This window comes from Lithobates pipiens, unplaced genomic scaffold, assembly GCF_037356315.1.
Source record: "Lithobates pipiens isolate NorthernLeopardFrog02 unplaced genomic scaffold, aLitPip1_a1.2 Scaffold_23, whole genome shotgun sequence".
Lineage (NCBI taxonomy): Eukaryota > Metazoa > Chordata > Amphibia > Anura > Ranidae > Lithobates > Lithobates pipiens.
Window position 1 is genome coordinate 314817284 of NW_027507785.1, and position 15451 is coordinate 314832734.

Genomic DNA, 15451 nt, shown 5'->3' on the forward strand with positions numbered 1-15451 from the left:
GGCGGTTGTAAATAATATCGCAATGTATATTTGTCTTTTGACAAATTAGGTTTCGCCGTCCAAACAAGTATAAAGTATGACAGATCGGAATTCCCAACAGAGAGTTCAGCTAATGGGGATGGGGAGCCTAGAAACAAGACAAGTCCAATAAGGCGTAGTGTGCATGCGCGGCTATTACAGAAAAACCCTGCTAAGTGCTAATTGGTTGTTAAATGGTTCCAGAACATTGTAAAAAAAAAAAATCTAGAATTTCTGTAAAAACAATCAAGCTTTGTATGCTTCTAACTGCCAGGTACATGTGCTTAAAATATTATTTCCACTTTTGCAGCCAAATTGGGATACTGCCTACTCTACGTGTCTCACATGTTTCCATTCACATAACATAACTTTACAAAGATTGAAACATTGCTACTTAACATTTTACTTGCTTATTTGCCTAAAAGTTTGAACTAGTTTTCGTTTCTACATAATGTAAAATACATTTTACCCCCCCCCCCCCCCCCCCCTTCCTTCTTTCCCTTCCTCTCTTATCTGTATACAAGAGTTATGCAAAATAAAAATAAACTGGTATATATTCACAGCCCTGGCGATCCAGAGGTGGGAGGATTTGCCCTATAAGTTGCTGAAACGCAGAGAAGAGAACTCCATTCAAGTGTTTCTTGTAATGCCCGGGGGGCCCAATCTGTAGCCCAGGGGCCACATGCAGCCCCTTTTGGCACTTTTTGTGTGGCCATGGTTGAAACACCAGTCTGTTTCGCTATTTCACTGTTATTTCAGTGATTTCTAGCAGTCTCAGCTAACATGTCTCCAGAAGCACGTCCTCAATCTCCAACAACATGTTCGCAGTCTCTGACCAGCTCCTGTACCCTGTCCGCAGTCCCTGACATGTCTGCAGTCTCATGTACCATGGCCGCAATCTCTGACCATCTCCCGTACCATGACCACAGTATCTGACCATCTCCCACACCATGGCCGCAGTCTCTGACTATCTCCTGTACCATGGCTGCAGTCTCTGACCATCTCCTGTACCATGTCAACAGATTCTGACTATCTCCTGTACCATGGCCAGAGTCTCTGACCATTTCCCGTACTATGGCAACTGTCTCTGACCATCTCTCATACCTTGGCCACAGTCTCTGACCATCTCCCATACTGTGGCCACAGTCTCTGACCATCTCCCGTACTGTGGCAACAGTCTCTGACCATTTCCCTTATTGTGGCCACAATCTCTGACCATCTCCCGTACTGTGGCCACAGTCTCTGACCATCTCCCGTACTGTAGCAACAGTCTCTGACCATCTCCCGTATTGTGGCCACAATCTCTGACCATCTCCTGTACTGTGGCCACAGTCTCTGACCATCTCCCGTACTGCGGCCACAGTCTCTGACCATCTCCCGTACTGTGGCCACAGTCTCTGACCATCTCCCGTACTGTGGCCACAGTCTCTGACCATCTCCCGTACTGTGGCCACAGTCTCTGACCATCTCCCGTACTGTGGCCGCAGTCTCCGAACATCTCCTGTACTGTGGCCGCACTCTCTGACCAACTCCTGTACCATGTCAACAGATTCTGACTATCTCCTGTACCATGGCCAGAGTCTCTGACCATTTCCCGTACTATGGCAACTGTCTCTGACCATCTCTCATACCTTGGCCACAGTCTCTGACCATCTCCCATACTGTGGCCACAGTCTCTGACCATCTCCCGTACTGTGGCAACAGTCTCTGACCATTTCCCTTATTGTGGCCACAATCTCTGACCATCTCCCGTACTGTGGCCACAGTCTCTGACCATCTCCCGTACTGTAGCAACAGTCTCTGACCATCTCCCGTATTGTGGCCACAATCTCTGACCATCTCCTGTACTGTGGCCACAGTCTCTGACCATCTCCCGTACTGCGGCCACAGTCTCTGACCATCTCCCGTACTGTGGCCACAGTCTCTGACCATCTCCCGTACTGTGGCCACAGTCTCTGACCATCTCCCGTACTGTGGCCACAGTCTCTGACCATCTCCCGTACTGTGGCCGCAGTCTCCGAACATCTCCTGTACTGTGGCCGCACTCTCTGACCAACTCCTGTACCGTGGCCACAGTCTCTGACCATCTCCCGTACTGTGGCCACAGTCTCTGACCATCTCCCGTACTGTGGCCACAGTCTCTGACCATCTCCCATACTGTGGCCGCAGTCTCCGAACATCTCCTGTACTGTGGCCGCACTCTCTGACCAACTCCTGTACCATGGCCACAGTCTCTGATCATCTCCCGTACTGTGGCCACAGTCTCTGACCATTTCCGGTACTGTGACCACAGTCACTGACCATCTCCAGTACCATGGTTGCAATCTCTGACCATCTCTTGTGTTATATACATATACACATTCTTGGACCATCTCTTGTATCATGTCTGCAGTCTCCGACCATCTCTTGTATCATGTCCATAGTCTTTTGACTATATCCTGGACCATCTCCTGTGGCATCTCCATAGTCTTTGACTATATCCTGTTGTGTGTCTGTTGTTTCTGGCACTGAATGTTCACAGAATTTTATGTGCAGCCCCTTTGGTGATGTCGAGACCCTTGTGGCCCCGCATATCAAGAAAGTTGTCCAACACTTCTGCAATCCATCTATGATGCACCACCGTAACTCCCAATCTACTGCCATCTGCACACCTAAAACACAGAAGGTCGAGGTGACATCTGCGGACGATTACACCGAATCCCCAAGGAATGGGATTCTGCGCTCCGCCTCGGTACGTTTCATCTACAATTTGCATTACAAGAAAGAAGCCGACAAGTTCCTGAAAAACAACAGTACATGACTGCGGATTATGGCAGGGCTTGTCTCTAATATTAATCTGTGTTTGCACCAGAGAAGTATCTGGAGTATGTGACACCCGAGATCGATCGGATCTTTAACCACTTCAGCTCTCACACCCTCTATGGACTACAGCAATGTTTACATTTTTTGCTATGGGTCTGTTTTCCGGCAATAACTTTGTAATTATTTATTACTGTATACCAAATAATTAATATACAGTAAAGCCTTGGTTTTAGAGCGTTTTGAAAAGCAAGCAACATTTTTTAATAAATTTTGACTTGATATACAAGCGACGTCTTGATATACAAGTGTGTGTCATGTCACAACTGAGTATGCCTATGGGAGTCATGCTTGTAACTGTGAGCTTCACAATGCCTCATGGGAATTGTAGTTTTGCAACAGCTGGAGGGCCCCCAGGTTGCGACCCCTGATCTAGGGGATCGAGGGGTTAAATCACAGGGCTCTGGGCTGTGATTGGACACAGCTGATCAGCAGGTCCTGGCCATAAATCATTGGCTGGGACTTGCTGACAGACTCCTTGTGTAAAATCACACCGGGTGTCGGCAGGGGAGGGGGGGCACACCTGCACACTACCTAAACCCCCGAAAGCAGGCAGAGGCGTCCGGGTACATAGCTTTGCCTGCTTGGGCCACCGTACATGGCGGCCAGTTTGCAAGAGGTTAATTACAAATAAAATAAAGCTTGCTTTGTTTTTCCATTTCGCACCATTTTAATGCAATGCTAAAAAAATTAACTAATGAAACAAATAATAATGAAAAAAGGCAACTATCAACTTGGCTAAAAGTGCCATATCCCTAAAGTTTTTTTTTTTGGGGAGTCTATGCCCGGAAGTGGGTGCAAATACCTGTCTTAGACAGGTATCTGCACCCCCCTCCCCCCTGAAAGGTGCCAAATCTGAAACCGGAGAGGAGGGGAGGGTTCCAATGAGCAGAAGTTCCACTTTAGGGTGGATCCCCGCTTTAATGAATTAAAAAAAAAAAAAAAAACAGTAAAGTCAGCCCAATGTTTTGTATAATCTGAAAGATGATGTTACGCTGAGTAAATAGATACCTAACATGTCATGTTTTAAAAAATGCATCTAAAAAAAAAAAAACAGAGGGCGCACCAGCCTAGCACCTTACCTTTGAGACAATTTATTGCTCTAAAGAAGAGGGGACACCCCTTAAAACGCGTCAGCTCTGTTTGGACTTTTATCCCACGATCAATACCATCAGCGCACTTTGCTGAATGGAGCATCTGGTGGATTTTATATATTTTTTCTTGACATATGCCTTCCAATTCTGTGTATAATGTACACATGTTAAAGTAGTTGTAAACCCTTACAAACCACTTTGACCTACAGGTAAGCCTAGATTAAGGCTTACCTGTAGGTCCAAGCAATATCTCCTAAACCTATATGGTTTAGGAGATATTTGCCCGAAAACGGGCACCGCTGTCTACGGCGCATAGGCGCACTGAGCGCGGCATTTCTAAGAATGGAGCTGCCGCGCGTGTCGACTCCCGTGCGCATGCGCGGGAGTGACGTCATCGCGGCTTCGCCGAATGACAGCGGCGGAGCTGCGAGACGCCACCAGCAAGATGGATGCGGCGGACTACAGGGGACAGCGGCAACTTCGCTGGCTCCTGTGTCAGGTAAGTGACACATAATGGGCTACTATGCGATGCATAGTAGTCCATTATGCTTTGCCTTTGCAGGGAATGAAAGAGGAAGTAAACCCATCAGGGTTTACTTCCTCTTTAAACAATAAATTTCCGCAAAGTGGGAATCCCTCAAATCACTTCTGCTACAAAGGGAATCGACGGCTGAAAAGATCCATACTGGAATGATGCCTGTAGGTGCACTACTGAAACCCGAGGACGTCCTACGGGCAGCAGGTAGCTAGCAGTAAATGGGATTTTTTTGCGGCCCAGCACTACGATTTAAAAATTATTTGTTTCTTGAATTAAATTGCTTCACCCACATAAAAGAGCCATTATTTGCATTTTTTTTTTTTTTACAAAAGTGTGTACAAAATAAAAACAGTATACTGACAGAAAAAAAAACATACAAATACAATGGAAAATTTTCCACAATCCCTCCGACTGTGCCATGGCAGCATTTTCAAAAACCCTAATGCCGCGTACACACGACCGGACTTTCTGGCAGACTAGGCCCGAAGGGATTAGTCCGTTGGACAATCCGATAGTGTGTTAGCTAGTCCCATCATTTAAAAAAAAAAAAAAAATATCCGATGGACTTAGAAATAGACCTAGAAATAGAACATTTCAAATCTACCCGACGGACTCAATTCCGACGGACTAAAAATCAGGGAAACCGCTCGTCTGTGTGCCGGTCCGACGGACCAAATACGACGCAAAGGAAGCTATTGGCTAGCTCTTTCTTCTTAAGGCTGGGTTCACACTGCTGCGATGCGGGAACGCTGCAAATCTACTGTGGGTTCCCGCATCGCATGCCTCCCGGCGGCAGTTCACACTGCCCTATGCGAACTGCTGGGAGTGTCAGTGAAAAGTTAATGACACCCCCAGATCAGTTCGCATATCGCAGTGCGATCTGCAAACTCGGACAGGAATCGGATCGCATGGTGTGAACACCCATGCGATCCGATTCTGCTGCGGACCAAAAAAAAAGGGTCCTGTACAAGTTTGGGCCGGATGCGATGCGAATTCAGCCATACTATCTGTATGGCTGAAATCGCATCGCACAGAGATCGCATGTGATTTGCACTGCAGTGCGGTGCGAATCACATCCGATCTCGTACACCACAGCAGTGTGAACCCAGCCTTAGTCCCATTTATGTGGCCAAGTCTGTTTGTTCGGAAAGTCCGTCAGAACTCCGCCGAAAATCCGTCAGGAAGACCGTTGGACCTAGTCTGCTGGAAAGTCCGGTGGTGTGTACGCGGCATAAGAATTCCCACGGGACTAAAGGCCTGCACACACAATCAGAAAATTGGAAGTAAAATTTCGTCCGATGAACGATCTGCCGATTTTTCGGATTGTTAGTGCGGTGCTTTTCGACAGCCGATTCCGAAATTTTCGGACGACAAAAAACAGGATGTGCAGGCTATAACTTTTTTGTCGTAAGTGAACACAACGTTAAATTTTCATTTTAATCAGTACAGTTTGGGGGGAAAAAAAATCGTAAGAGCAAGACTACGCACGCTCAGAAACGAAAGAGTACATACAAAACAATTTAACACGTTGTATCACTTCTGAAGTTGAATTCGGTGGGACAAGAATTTTCGTATATGTTGAGTAACCTCTTAACTTTATATATGAGACTAGCAAAAAAAAACTGCCAAAAATGTGTCCGATATTCTGATTGAGTGTACCAGGCTTTAGTCATATGATATCCACCAAAGAGAAGGATCTGAGATCAAATTTGCTGATTCTTTACTTAAAGAGTCACTGCAGTCTGCTCACATAATTTGTAATAAAAACATTTTGCCATTCTGAAGCTTCCCTCCAACCACTTTGCATATTATGTTATATATACTGTGATTCTGTACTTGCCAAAAATGCTGCAGAAATCTCCCTCCACTGAGTCTGGCTGCATCCATTTTAACTGTGGGCAGCTGAAGCTGCTGCCTGTTCACTTCCTGGAATTACACAGACACACAGAGGCACACCTTCAGCTCTGCAGCTCTCATTGGCCCTCTTATGACTCATTCCCCCTCCCTTCCTTGCAAACTCTCAGGAGAGAGAGCTGTACATGATGTCACTGGCTTAGGCTAATGACCAGACAAGAAACAGGAAGTGGGCTGTATAAGGGATTTACTGGCAGAAGAAAAAATTTTTTATATCCAAAGTTAAAAACAACAACAAGGGCAGAAGAATTAATAGTTGGAAAGATGAAAAAAATGACTGAAGTTCCACTTTCAGTAGAGACTAGGATGACCACCTGTCCCGGATTGCCTGGGACAGTCCCGCATTGCCCGGGACAGTCCCGCATTTTGCAGGTCTGTCCTGGGTCCCCGGGTACCTTTATTCCAGGACAATACATTGTTCCAGAATGAAACGAAGACAGCCACCCGCACCCCCCGTGCCGATCTGATGCCCCCAAAAAAGGCCACCACGCTTTACTCAATGAGAGACTGACAGTACTTGTCCTGGCCGGGAATGTCTGGAGAGGCACAATCCCTGCCCCCTGCTTGTGATTGGAGAAATCATAAATCTCACCTCTTGCGTCTAATCACTGAGAACCAGGTAAAATGGGTCCCGGCTGGCCAGGACATGTACTGTCAGTGCGTAAAGTGGCGATGCGGTGGCTTTTTTTAGGGCCTGTGATCAGTGCTTCTGGGTAGATTGTGCACCCACCACCCCGGCTGTGCTGTGAGTCCTTACACCACAAGCTGATTTTTGGGAGGGGGGGGGGGGGCTGTCCCTGAATGGCGGTTTGGAAATTTGGTCACCCTAGTAGAGACACGTGTCTGATTGCTTAGGGCTTCACATACTGTATGTAGCTATAACTGAAGGGAGCTTAGAGCAGCATTTCCTCCTGGAGAACGAAGCATTTCAACCCTTCCATTACTATAGTGTTATGGGAACATTTTCATCTAGGCCCACCTTACTATTGATGATGTTCTTACCATTGGGGTGAAATGGGATAGTGTTGAATGTTACAGTCGGGGGGAAGTTGTTGTATTCTTCTGTGTATGACAAGGAGACCTGGAGAGCAGCCCCTGGGAATGAAAGGAAAAAAAAAAAATTGCAGTCAATCTCTTAAAGTGTAAAGCGTCCCAGTGGCGCCCCCATCGGGCCATTTTCATCCGGCGCTTTGCTGCTCTGGTTTGTCTGCCGGCCGGATTATCAGCTCAGCAGTTTGTCCTCTGAACAGCGATCGTTCACAGGAGTCCAGAGCTGTTCTTTTAGCTCTATGTGAAGAGGAAGAGAACGTCAGATTGTTTTCTACTTGACAGTCTGTTTTTCCTCCAGAAAAATATCTGCTGACAGAATTTTAGTTGAATCTCCTCTGAAGCCGGTCTCTGGCCGGCACTGAATACCCATTACATCATTAAGAGGAATTCTACTGTATTCCCACCAGAAATGGAAGGGGAACCCTAATCCTATCACAGCAAATTCAGAATGTAGCCATAGAGTAGAACACGTATGTTTACATGTGCTATTTCACATGATAAGGCGTATTACGGCAGCCTATTCATTGTGAAGAGAACAGAAAAGAGGGAGAGAGAGAGAGAGAGAGAGAGAGAGAGAGAGAGAGAGAGAGAGAGAGAGAGAGAGAGAGAGAGAGAGAGAGAGAGAGAGAGAGAGAGAGAGAGAGAGAAAATAAATACAATAGTACTGCAGGGGTAGCAAGGAAAAAGTTACACGGATGGAGAGATGGATGCAAAGATGGATGGCAAAATGGATGGATGGTTTGAAGGAGGGATGGTTGGACGGAAGAACAAATGGATGGATGGATGGAATGAAGGATGGATGGATGGAATGAAGGATGGATGGATGGAATGAAGGATGAATAGATGGATGGAAGGATGGATAGATGGATGGAAGGATGGATGGATGGATGGAGTGAAGGATGGATGGATGGAATGAAGGATGAATAGATGGATGGAAAAACAAATAGATGGATGGAAGGATGAATAGATGGAAGGATGGATTGTTGGATGGATGGAATGAAGGATGAATAGATGGAATGAAGGATGAATAGATGGAATGAAGGATGGATGGATGGAAGCAAGGATGAATAGTTGGATGGAAGAACGGATAGATGGATGGAAGGATGGATTGTTGGATAAATGGAATGAAGGATAGATAGATGGAATGAAGGATGAATAGATGGATGGAAGGATGGATTGTTGGATAAATGGAATGAAGGATAGATAGATGGAATGAAGGATGAATAGATGGATGGAAGGATGGATTGTTGGATGGATGGAATGAGAGAGAGAGAGAAATAGATAGATAGAGAGAGATAGATAGAGATAGAGAGATAGAGAGATAGAGAGATAGAGAGATAGATAGATAGATAGATAGATAGATAGATAGATAGATAGATAGATAGATAGATAGATGAGAGATGAGTACAAACCTTCCCAAATGGAGTCCTTCAGCCCTCGGATCTTGGCTATCCATGTCAGGAAGTTGTCATTTGCTGGTCTTACAAAAATACCCTAAAATGCAAATGATTTCTTTATATCAGAACAATCACTATAGGAATGACACACATTACTTTATTTTATATATTGCCCGGATGTTACTATCTGGATAAATGAAGTGATCAAACATTGGAAATACATTTTAATCTGTGTACGTGAATGTCTGTCCCCCGTGTATTCCCCACACCTGCCATTATTATAGCCATATCTATTTCTGAATGGGAGATACTCCTAGGGTTGCCACCTGTCCAGGATTCACCCGGACAGTTCGGGTTTGGAATCATGCGTTCGGGTTTCAGACTGCCTGAAACCCGGACACATTATTTAGACTGGACTATGGCTTCCCAGCAGGGTTACTGGCTTCAGTTGTGTAAGCTGAGAGTGTCTGTTACATTCTTTCACACTGCCCAAAGCCAGCACTAAGGCCGCGTACACACGCGGGGACTGTTCGGCCAACTTTGTCCGTCAAACAGTTTCGGCAAACAGTCCGCTCAAAATTAGCATGGACGGACATGGCCACACACGACGTACGAACAGTTTGCTGAAACCGTGCGCGATGACGTGAACGGCACGTACGACGGGACGCAAAATACGACATCCTATACATTGCATTACAACTTTCGGCGTGTAAATCCTTTCTGAGCATGCGCGGAACTTAGTTTGACGAACAAGCCTACACACGAGGGGACTGTTCGCTGAAACCAAGTTTCAGCGGACAGTTTTTTGGAAATTCCGAAAAACCTTGTTCAGCAAACTGTTCGCTGAAACTGTCCGCTGAAAGCCCACACACGGGCGGACTGTCCGCCGAAACACTGTTCAGCGGACAAAGTTGGCCGAACAGTCCCCGCGTGTGTACGCGGCCTAACAATCCACCCCCAAACACACACAGATGGGAGAAGAGAGAGGGCTCGATCAGCACCTCATCCTCCCACCCCTACCTCTCTGTGTCTGCTCACATGCCAATCCCCAGTGCTGTGCCTCAGAAAAGGAAAGTTGGGGCCGGAAATTTCAATTCAGCAGCCTCGGATACATCTGGATGAGAGGTGCTGACTGCCAAGGGGTGAGTGAGCTCACCATCCATCCCTGTCTGTCACTGAAGTCTCCCCCCTTCTCTCTCCTGCCTCTGAGTGAGTACACTAAGGTAAATCAGGGTTCTCAGAGCACCCCTTATACCAGAGTTCCCCTTTACACCAGAAGCCACAGTGTTCTCCCTTACATTAGAGTCCTCTCCGTACATCAGAGTTCTCAGTGTTCCCCCTTAAATCAGGGTTCTCAGAGAATTGCTTATGTTAGAGGCCCCAGAGTACTCCCTTACATCAGAGTCTGCAGAGTCCCCCCTTACAGTGAAAGGGAACTCTGCGAGTTCAGATGTAAAAGGGGAACTCTGTGGACTCTGATGTAAAGGGGGACTCTTGCTATTAACTTCATATGATTAGAAATGTTATTTAATGGCAAAATATATATAAAGTTTATACTATAAAAAAAAAAAGAATTGCTGTGCTCCGCTAAAGTGTTCGGGTTTGACTTGAAGAAAAGGTGGCAACCCTAGATACTCCTCAGCTGCTCCAAGATTAACTCTATTTACTAAAGCGTCACTCGAGTAAAACCAACAAGTGTGGCATTTAATCTGGCTCAGAAGACAACATTTTTATTCCAGCATTGATTTTGTGTAATTTACTGTTCGGTTCTGCTAAATCCCGATGTCAGCCGACACTCCTGGAAGTGTAAAATTCTGCAGAGTCTGGTGGGGGACGCAGTACTGGAACAGAGAAGAGGTGCAGGCAGAGATGCAGATAGGCAAGTATATTACTTTTTCTATTGTGGAAACTGGCCTTAAAGTGGTTGTAAACCCTCTTGAAAGAAAACAAAAAAAAATCCTTCAAGATAAAGGCATAATGAGCAGGGGCGTAACTAGAAATCACAGGGCCCCATAGCAAAATGTTGTATGGGGCCCCCCCTGCAAACAGCCATCTCCACAAAAAAAAATGAACTAATTCCATTGAACAACAGATTACCACACTCATGTGGCACAGTACCCAGGCAACAGCTTCATCAGTGACCGTGACCATTAAAATCATTTGACCGTGACCAGTAAATTCATTCATCAGCGACTGTGACCAGTAAAATCATTTAACCGTGACTAGTAAATTCATTCGTCAGTTACTGTGACTAGTAAATTCATTCATTAGTGATTGTGACCAGTAAATTCATTCATCAGTGACCGTGATCAGTAAAATCATTCGACCGTGACCAATAAATTCATTCATCAGTGACCATGATCAGTAAAATCATTTGACCGTGACCAGTAAACTCATTTGACCGTGACCAATAAATTCATTCATCAGTGACTGCGACCATTAAACTCATTCATCAGTGACCGTGATCAGTAAAATCATTTGACCGTGACCAGTAAATTCATTCATCAGTGACAGTGACTAGTAAATTCATTCATCAGCGACCGTGACCAGTAAATTCATTCATCAGTGACCGTGACCAGTAAAATCATTTGACCGTGACCAATAAACTCATTCATCAGTGACTGTGACCATTAAACTCATTCATCAGTGACCGTGATCAGTAAAATCATTCGACCGTGGCCAGTAAAATCATTCGACCGTGACCAGTAAATTCATTCATCAGTGACTGTGACCAATGGCAGTACATTAATACAGAAGTTACTATGACCAGTGCAGGACTTTAATACAGAAGTTACTATGACCAGTGCATTTACCCCCTCCTTCCGCCATGTTGTATATTAGAAAAATAAGACAGTCACACTCACAGGCAGTTCATAATCTTTAGACTACAGGCCGGCCCTATGGCATTACTGCATCAGCTTAATTTAGCTTGTACCTGTGAAATTGAAAAGAATGGTCTGGAATAAAGTAGGTGCAATGAGGTTCCTCCTCGGCAGCGCTGCCTGGCTCCTCTTGGATGCAGTAGCTCAGTCTCGATGCTCCTCCCATCGGGCCTCCGGCCGAGTGACGTCACGACGCTGGGACGGGGCTGGCGCCGGTGTTCTGTGCTGGACAGGAGCTTGCCAATGCCGAGCTCCGGACCACTCGGCAGCGGGCCCCAGATGCGGGCCCCACTCGGCAGCGGTCCCCACTCGGCTGCGGGCGCCATATCCACCGCGGGCCCCATAGCGACTGCGTGGGTCGCTATGGTGGTAGCTACGCCACTGATAATGAGCTAGTATACATAGCATACTAGCTCGTTATGAATTACTTACCTGAGAATGAAGCCCCCTCGTCTCCCCCTTCGGCCGGCGACATCTATACCGGAGGTTACTTTCGGGTATCGAGGCACCGGCGATGTGATTGACCAGAGCCACGATGATGTCACTTCCACGCATGGGCGGGACCTGCGGGTAATGGCATGGTACAACTGAAGCAGCAGCACGTTCTACCATTGCTTCAGTTGGCTTATGTTGGCCAACCTGCACGTGCTCAGGTGTGTCTTTTATGCTAGCAAGAACATTTCCTTGTTCTCAGAGCTAGCCAGGTCACATGATATTGACATCACACATGTGGGCGTGTATACAGGCTGTAGTGAAAATTTCCTCCTTCCTGAACTCTCAGCACTGGAGAAACTCTGCAATTTATCATGTAATTGCAGTATACAGATCAGCGAAAAAGGTATATAGTGGCAATCTTTTAATGTAAAAAGATTTATAAGCTGTGGGCACTGTGGGGGGGTAAATGAACTATTTTCATATTACTGGGTTTAGTAACACCTTAAGTTTTTTTGAGACTTGACAGGGTAGCTTTAAAGAAGACCTGATGGGTTTTACGTCCTCTTTTGCTCGCTGCAAAGCCTGCAAATGAAAAGCCTAACAGGCTAGTATGCATTGGATACTAGCCTATTATGTGCCACTTACCAGCAAAAGAATCCAGCGATGTCCCCTGGGTAGACAGCATCCATCTTCTGGCCCCTCTTCCTTCCGGGCCGAAGAGTCCGGCTCTGTGATTCGCCGGAGCCACATGACATCACTCCAGCGCATGCGCACGGCACAGGCAAGGGAAGAAAGGACACTTAGTTTAGTTTCTTCCCCGCACATGCGCCGTAGGAATTTTCGGCGGACTACAAGTGAAATATCTCCTAAATGGCGCACGTTTAGGAGCTATTTCCACTACCTATAGGTAAGCCATATTCTAGGCTTACCTATAGGTAGAAGTCCAAAAAGTGGGTTTACAACAACTTTAAGAACATTAGCAGTTGGTTTTAGTTATTGCCTTGGAATTTTGGTACTCTAAAGATTAAAGTGGCTGCAAGCCCTTACATATACCCAGTGAAGTGACTGACTGTCCCCGGGTTATACACAGAGATGGCACAAATCCTCCTACATAAGTTGTATCTGTTTATCTGAAGTCTTCTCCTCTCTATATCCATTCAAAGTGCAGAATTTATAAGCTTGTCTGATAGTTCAGAATAATCGGGGCGGACAGCTGAAGTTATACTCTGCAGAGCTCAGTGAGGAGAGCTCCCGAGAGCTGATTGGATGGAAGGGACACACACACACACCCCTTCGTGCAGCACACAGGAACCATAGCTGAGGCTGCCAATTACAGGCTGTGTGTTGGAGCTCCCTCCCCTGTCACCATTTTTCTCTTGATGTCAGGAAAAATGGTCAGAAGTGATTCATGCTGATCACAGAGGAACAAGGCAGCAGACAGAAATGACACTTAGTGCTTTTACCTGAAACTACCTGAAAGTACACACTATAGAGGGATGTGCTTTGTTCATATTTCATGTCTGAAGTTTATAACCACTTTTCTGTTTTCTGCAATGCTATTATACATCCCTGATGATAAACATATATAACTATAAACTCACATAGAGTGGGGTCTTCTGCAGATCCTCATAATCTCGTTCCAATAGAAGGTAGGCTCTTGAATGCATGACTGGCACTTATGGATGTAATGGGGGTCTCTGCTGATAAATTTACATAAAACAAATCTAAATTCCAGGAAGATATAAAAGACACAAAATAATGCAGCTCTAAATTCATTTCTATAAATATATATATATATATATATATATTTTTTTTTTTTAATGCAGAATTGTAAATTCTTGAATTTGACCTGTATCAGCCTCCTGCCATCCCTGTAAAGCAGCAGAGCTCCGACTGGAATGGAGGAGATGCAGCACAAGGAGCCAGTCAGTTATTTAGCTGTTCTTGTGTGTTAACAAGGAGCATGCTGATAGGAGGACAGAGCGAAGTGTCAGAAAAGGCCCATACACACGATCAGACTTTTCGACAACAAAAGCCTCATACACACGGTCGGACTTTGTACAAACTCTTCCGTGGACTTTTGTACAAAGGGCGTGGTCCACAAGTTTGTATTGCATACACACGGTCGGACTTTTTGACAACAAACACGAACGTAGTGACGTCACAACGTACTGACGCCACTTCAAAAGAGGACGTTCAATGACTCCAGCGCCACCTTTGGTCAACTTCTGTATTGTAGTCTGATCTTTTGCATTGGTTCTGAGCATGCGTGTTTGTACCTTGTACAAAAGTCCGATGCTTTTGCGTACACACGGTCGGACTTTGCTCCATCGGACTTTTGTTGCCAGAAAGTTTGTCCGTTCGCACAGCCAACAAAAGTCCGATGAAAACAGAAAAAGTTTGTCCGATGGAGCGTACACACAGTCGGATGTTGCTCCAAAACAGCTAATTTGCATGTTTGTTGTCAAAAAGTCTGACCGTGTGTACGGGCCTAAACATGCAAATTAGCTGTTTTAAGGCAACGTCCGACTGTGTGTACGCTCCATCGGACAAACTTTTTCGGTTTTCATCAGACTTTTGTTGGTTGTGCGAATCTTATAAACTTTCTGGCAACAAAAGTCCGATGGAGCAAAGTCTGATCGTGTGTACAGAAAACCATCGGCCTTTTGTACAAAGTATGAACACGCATGCTCAGAACCAATGCAAAAGATCAGACAACATTACAGAAGTTGACCAAAGGTGGCGGTAAAGGGAAAAAAAAAAACACATGATTTGGTGAAAGTTGGCTGAAAAAGTCCTGCTGTGTGTATGCAATACAAGTTCACGGCCGACGCCCTTTGTACAAAAATCCACAGGAAAGTTTGTACAAAGTCTGATCGTGTGTATGAGACTAAAGATGAACTCATCGGTCTGCTGTGTCTCCTTTTCCTGTTCAATCACAGACAGGGGCAGTTTGTATTAAAAGAGAAAAAAATAAAGTCAGGTCTCCTGCCCTGACAGATGGGAATGTAAGGTATGGCAGGGCTGTGTATATCTCAGGACTGGATGGGCAGAAATACAAATCCTGTGCCAGGTAACTATACATGTGTTCCATCCGCTCATATAACTGTATGCTCAGAGCTGAGCTTTAAAGAGGACCTTCAGTCATTTTTTCATCTTTCCATCTATTAAATCTTCTGCCCTTGTTGTTGTTTTAACTTTGGATAGTAAAACATTTTTTTCCTGCCAGTAAATCCCTTATACAGCCCACTTCCTGTTTCTTGT

General features: G+C 45.5%; 1 protein-coding gene across 4 annotated transcripts in view; it reads right to left on the minus strand.

The window, feature by feature from the left end:
* The window catches only part of UBE2U (ubiquitin conjugating enzyme E2 U), a 103281-nt gene that overhangs the window by 70810 nt on the left and 17020 nt on the right, over positions 1-15451 (minus strand). For 3 of the 4 annotated variants that reach the window (XM_077450557.1, XM_077450553.1, XM_077450555.1), the window contains 3 exons: positions 13789-13887; positions 8886-8967; positions 7426-7518 (listed from right to left, as the gene is read on the minus strand). In XM_077450557.1, coding sequence (XP_077306683.1) covers positions 7426-7518; positions 8886-8967; positions 13789-13854 — 241 coding nt within the window. In that variant the 5' untranslated portion in view covers positions 13855-13887. The remainder of the gene's footprint in view (positions 1-7425; positions 7519-8885; positions 8968-13788; positions 13888-15451) is intronic. The other variant, XM_077450556.1, reaches the window with a different exon arrangement.